Source organism: Acyrthosiphon pisum, unplaced genomic scaffold (assembly GCF_005508785.2).
Source record: "Acyrthosiphon pisum isolate AL4f unplaced genomic scaffold, pea_aphid_22Mar2018_4r6ur Scaffold_20766;HRSCAF=22072, whole genome shotgun sequence".
In the NCBI taxonomy this organism is placed as follows: Eukaryota; Metazoa; Arthropoda; class Insecta; order Hemiptera; family Aphididae; genus Acyrthosiphon; species Acyrthosiphon pisum.
In genome coordinates, this window is record NW_021770160.1 from 1 (window position 1) to 6,131 (window position 6,131).

The 6,131-nt window shown below is 31.9% G+C and overlaps 1 protein-coding gene across 1 annotated transcript; it reads right to left on the bottom strand.

Annotated features, from left to right (window-relative positions):
• Positions 1-1,847: 1,847 nt before the first annotated feature.
• Positions 1,848-5,600, bottom strand: LOC100569934. The gene is made up of 5 exons (XM_029492083.1): positions 5,588-5,600; positions 4,546-4,640; positions 4,269-4,433; positions 2,862-3,903; positions 1,848-2,785 (listed from the first exon to the last, which is right to left on the bottom strand). The coding sequence occupies exons 1-5, from the start codon at positions 5,598-5,600 to the stop codon at positions 1,908-1,910; spliced, it is 2,193 nt and encodes a 730-aa protein (XP_029347943.1). The 3' UTR covers positions 1,848-1,907.
• Positions 5,601-6,131: the final 531 nt, after the last annotated feature.

A 6,131-nucleotide genomic window follows, 5' to 3' on the forward strand; every position in this document is an offset into this window, starting at 1 on the left:
TGTGCTTATAGGAACAATCTGCGGCTGACACCTGTATTTGCCTATACATTTTGCATATGTCTGCCGTAAGCATATATATGTTACGGGCAAAGTATACAATTTGGTCATTTTACATATTGGACAATATAGATAATACTATGTAATTGTAAAGTATAAAGCATAAACATGATAAATATTAACTAGGAGGTACCTATACTAATAAGTAATATTATATTTTATTACTATTTAATTGTAAAGTATAGTCAAAATACCAATTGTTCGGTGCGTATGCCAGAGTTTGGACTTTACCCTAACGTTATCGTCGCGTATAATGTTCGCCGCGCGACCGTTCCGATATCTCCGGAGAGGGAAGCGTTATCGGTATGCCGCCGGCGGTCTCTCCCCGCCGCATGCTTGCCCGTTGCAGTCAGTCAGTCGCGAAGTCGCCGTTGTGTCCAACATACGTGCGAACCGGTGCGCCGTCGCCGTCAATATCCGTTCGTGATTCCGTGCCCGTCCGAGCCGTTTGCTCACCATAGTGCTCGCGTTCGTCTGTCAATCATATACGACAGCGTTAGCACCTCGCTAAAACCTTCGTCAAGTGTTACTCAGCCACCCGTAGCCCCTCGCGCCACGTGGTTGGTCGTTCCGTCTGGTACGTGTACAAAGTCGTCTGAGCACCTCGTGCTTTCGCGCGTCACGCCCTCGCCGTGACTGCGTATCATTTTGGGTATAGGATCTGTGTCATATCACGTCATATCCATCTCGTCTTGCTTCAGTTTGTCTAAATCAAACTATTTGCACGGCCGTCCGAATTCGCACGCGAACCGGCGCCCGTACGCGTAGAGAGTGTCGTAATCGCCGTTGTTGTCCGCACGCGCATTCATTATTGGCCGTCGTCCGACGACAGCCGACGCACGCACGAGTTGACCACCGAACGTGAATCAGCTGTTCGCCACCGACGCAGACTGGCAGACTGTCCAGCTACTCCGGATCAGGTCGTACCTACGCTATCATATTTTGTTATCATTCACCCTTTTATTATTGTTTACCCTCGTGTATTATTTTGTCACTCGACCATCGAATTATTTTTTGTAAGTTTATTTATTTGGCTTTTTGTCCCGCTGTATTGGCGACCGCTTGTGGTCGGCCCCTACCTACTACTAACATAGTTTTTAAGTTTTTTTTCACCTGTAGCACTGGTTAATATATACGTCATATTTATCTGATAATTTTTATACAGCAACCAACGATATTGTTATTTATCGTTTTAGTTTCCGTTCCACCCATTTTCCTATTTATCTATTACAATCCACTACTCTGCCGCCTTAAACCTCAAAAGGGTATCTCCAAATATTGAAATGTTGGTAAAATTACATAACAAGTTTTGGAATGTAATGAACTCATGCGCTGTTCTTTGAATCTTAGTTGACAATTTTTTTTTTTCTATGTACTAACTATTATCCGTAGAATTGATTGGTGATATTTTTAATTGTCCAACATAACTCTAAGTATAAGATAATGGACTTACCCTTAAACTTCTAATCAGAATTAGAAGCTAAAAAACAGTAAATCCACTATACTGGAGTTACTGTGATTTACTTTAAAAATTATAAAGATTTATTCAAGATATTCAATACAGTAACTCCACAGTATTTAAAAAATTATAATTTATGCATTGAATAATACCAAATATTTTGAAAATCATATGAAAAACTTTAATATTAAACTAAAACAAAAAATTTTAAATAAAAAACAAAATTTCTTAAAATGTCTTCCTTGACAAATACATATATAAATTAGTGTTAATAAAAACAAATATATAGGGACTTAAAATTTTTAAAAATAACAATCTTATATTTAATCAACACTTATATGTCAGTATATAAAACTTAACAAAAATAAATAAATCTTGAAATAAATATAAATCAGTCTCCTTCTTCATATAGGTCATTTGCTGTTTCTGAAGTAGGAAAATCCAACCAAAACTTCCTCCGATTTTGTGGCATTAAAGGTAATAGAACTTGGATAATACTTTGTTTTTTTGAAGGATGGATTCCTCTTGGGCTTACTTTCTGTAGTGGTTGTTCAATGCCTTTTTTTAAGGTGGATTGCTTAAGAAAATCAAGTTGCTGAAGTGGTGAATAATCGTCATAGGTAGTGGAATACATTAAGTAATCCAATCCTCTTTCGGCTTTAATATGAACTATGTCATTTAACATAGGCCTAACTAATTTCTTGTTTAATTTATATACTGAACATTCTGATTTGAAATCAAAAAAGTCTTCTACTCTCATAACTTTGGTATCAACAAAACCTTTGTTAGCTGATTTGATACATTGTTCAAAATCAGAATAATCATATATTTTTCCCATTTTTTTCATAGCCAACTCAACCTGGTGATGAAAATGATCGGCAGACATAAAACTATGCCCGGGCTGGAAATAAAATAAACTAATTTCTAGAGCCTGGATATCTTGAGAATTAATTATTTGAACTAAGAATGTAAGAAAGCACCAATTTTTGTTTTGAGCTGAACAGTTATCCAGCCAAATTGTTATTTTTTTCATGTCTTTGAAATGTAAAAAAAATGCATGGAAACAACTTGTTAAATCTTCTTGTTTCCTTCCTTGTATACCCTCGTGCCATATTATTGCTAATGGCTTAATATATCCTTTGGGGCCAATCGGTACAAAACTTTCATTGAAAGCAATGACCCTTTTGGTAAAAATAGCTGCCTTAAAGTTTTCCATTCTAGGTAACATAATAACTTTTTGTAAGTCAGCCGATACATAGATTTCATCATCTGTGAAAATAATAAAAAATACATTTAGCTATATAATTAATACAGTTTTAATAGATTTTATCTAAGTTTTTATTACCTTTCTTTTTTTGAACGGCATGGCTCTCATACTTCGCCCGAGCATTTATATATTTTTCCAAGTGCAAAGTGTAATTTTTGCAAACATCACAAATATTATACTGTTCATTTAATGTTTGTTTTGTGTGTGTTGAATCATGTTGATCAAATAATTCACAAAGTTCACACTCCTCGTGGCCTAGTTTGGTAAAAGATATATTCATTTCCCTTAATGTTCTTCTATAGACATCGTATGAAAATTTAATAGCAGGATTTTTTTCTTTAAAATCAGAATACATGTAGGTGGCATTGATTTCATTTGGCAAGTATTTCCTATTAGGAGCATGTTCCCTCCTATAATGAGCCACTGTTGGGTTGAATGAGTTAATGTGTTCCTTTATTGGTTCTAAATCACATTTGTTCCATGCAGTTCTAGTTATTTTATTTAAAGGAGACACAATTGCACTTTTTTCAGTCATATTTGAGCATATATTTTGAATAAAATAATCATTTTTTGATGAAAATCCCAATGTTGCAAGGTAAAATAATTTACAGACATATACTTTAATGCCATCCAAATTTGTAAGGGTATAATAAAAAGACCATTTTTTTCTTATTTCATCATGTCCTCTTCTACGTTTAACATCTCTTCGTTCAACTGAATTAATTACATACATCCTTTGTTCATCTTTGGACACACTCCAAAACTGTTTAATTTCAAGTCTTAACATTTCAGGTATCAGTGTAATACAATTTTTTTTACATGAAATACAGGGGGGTTTCAAATTGTGTTTCTCAATTTTTTTCTGAAATTTAATTTGATTTCGTTCTCTGACACTGGTCACATGTTTATTGCGTTTCCTTTTTGTCCCTTTTTTTGTCAAATCGTTGTGCTCATTTTCATTGCTACTACCCAACTTATCCTCATCCTCACTTTCAGAAATGTGATCAATGATACTATTCTGTGTTAAATTGTTATACTCATTTCTATTGTTATTACCGAATTGAATTTCATATTCGTCACTCCCAGAAATATATGAATTATCATCATTGATGGCACTATTCTGTGAAAGAAAAAAAATGTTTATACATACTTAAAATATTAAATGTATGGAATATGAAGCAGGTAATAATACATCATTTTGGTTCTCCTGTTCTACTTCAAACAATATATTTTGATTCTCCACTTCTACTTCAAATGATATATTTTGGTTAACTACATAGTTATTTTGAGGTAAATTTTGATTCTCATATTTGTCACTTCCAGAAAAATATGAATTATCATCATCGATGGCACTATTCTGTGAGAAAAAAAAAATGTTTATACATGCTTAAAATATTAAATGTATGGAAAATTTGTAAAATCTAAAATTAAGAATGGTTAGTTAATTACTTTATTTCTTTTGGAATATGAAGCATGTAATAATACATCATTTTGGTTCTCTTGTTCTACTTCAAATAATATATTTTGATTCTCCAGTTCTAAATCATACGATATATTTTGGTCAACTACATAGTTATTTTGAGATAAGTTTTGATACTCATATTTGTCACTTCCAGAACTATATGAATTATCAAGACAGATGACACTATTCTGTGAAATAAAAAACATATTTTATACATAGGTAGTTAAAAATTTTAAATGTATGAAAAATATAAATAGGAAAATCTGTAAAATCTAAAATTAAGAAAGATTAATTAATTACCTCATTTCTTATGGAATATGAAGCAGGTAATAATACATCATTTTGCTTCTTTTGTTCTACTTCAAATAATATATTTTGCTTCTCCTGTTGTAGTACTACTTAATTTAATATATTATTTTGGTCAATTATAGAGTTGTTTTGAGGTAAATTTTGTAGACAATATTGGTCTAATACCATAACTTTATGATTTGCATATGCATAGTCTGCACTCTACAACGCATAATATTGTTGATGTTAATATTAGGTACCTACTTATATTAATTCATGAATTGAGTAAATTAAATAGATACTTACACTTTTAGTTGGAACTCGGTGCTCTGTGGCCATATTCAACATTTTCCTTGTACGACTATTCATTTTATGTACACTTGATGATTGTCGTTAGATTATAATAATATATTTAAACAATATGAGTTTAAAGAACTATATAGACAAATTCTATCGATAAACAAACAACTAACAAGCAGGAAAACCGAAAAACTACGTACCTTATCACAGAATAATATTGTATTTCTATTTCTGGTATTAAACTGCACCAAATATAAATATTATAAAATATTATATGAACTCAAATATAGTGTTACCAACATAATTTGTTGTAGTTATAACTTGTAACTATATATTTTAATCTTAGGATTGATGTACCTATCATTATAAATTATAATTTAATACTTATCATTATACCAGATTCAAAATGTCTGGTAGTATTATGGAGATTGGAGATACTGTTTTCAATAGCAATGTAAAAATAAGCTTTTTTCACGTAACTCCAATAATTTTCATGTCACATACCCTATTTTTGCTAATTATTAGGACTTACTGTGAAAATGCTTCTGTTTTGTGAATATTTATGGACATACCCTTAAAGTAACTAATTTAAACATGTGTTTTAGACAAGAAAAAAGTGGAAATACGACATTTTGGCTTATGAAATTGATAAAATATCACTATATAAAACCATTTACCTAATAAAATCATTTTGACCAAAATTGGAGATACCCTCTTTTGGCTTAGCACGGCAGTACTATCGCACGATAATTACCATACGCTAACATAGTTCGTGAGCGGGCAATACCTGACGATCACACATACGCCGTCGATGTGCACGGCTGCTCGAATTCAGGTTGTTCCTCCATACACCAATCTTGGATTATTATCTGTAGATTTGGTATTTTGGTTTGTTCTTATCGACTTATCGGGCAGTCACATATTATTTGATTGTAGTGTTTATCATAGAATGCCACAATAGATAGATATGACATTTTACCTATATCGGTTAATTCTCGTAAAATTAACTATTTAGTAACCGCGAATCGCTTGTATAGTGCAGTTATATTTTGAATATGGAAAAGTTTAATGTAGATTTAAATGATTTGTTAGAAAAAAAAGGTTCAAATACTTCATTTTTGAAAAAGCTTAAATATGATCAACTAATTGTTGATAATTGTCGGAACCGAATGATTATAACCTTTTAAAAAAATACGACGTGTTAAACGTTGCTAATGTTAACAAGTTAATTGTACCTGTATCTGAAAATAATGAAATTAAATATTATGTACACGATGAAGAGTTATTTGATATTATAC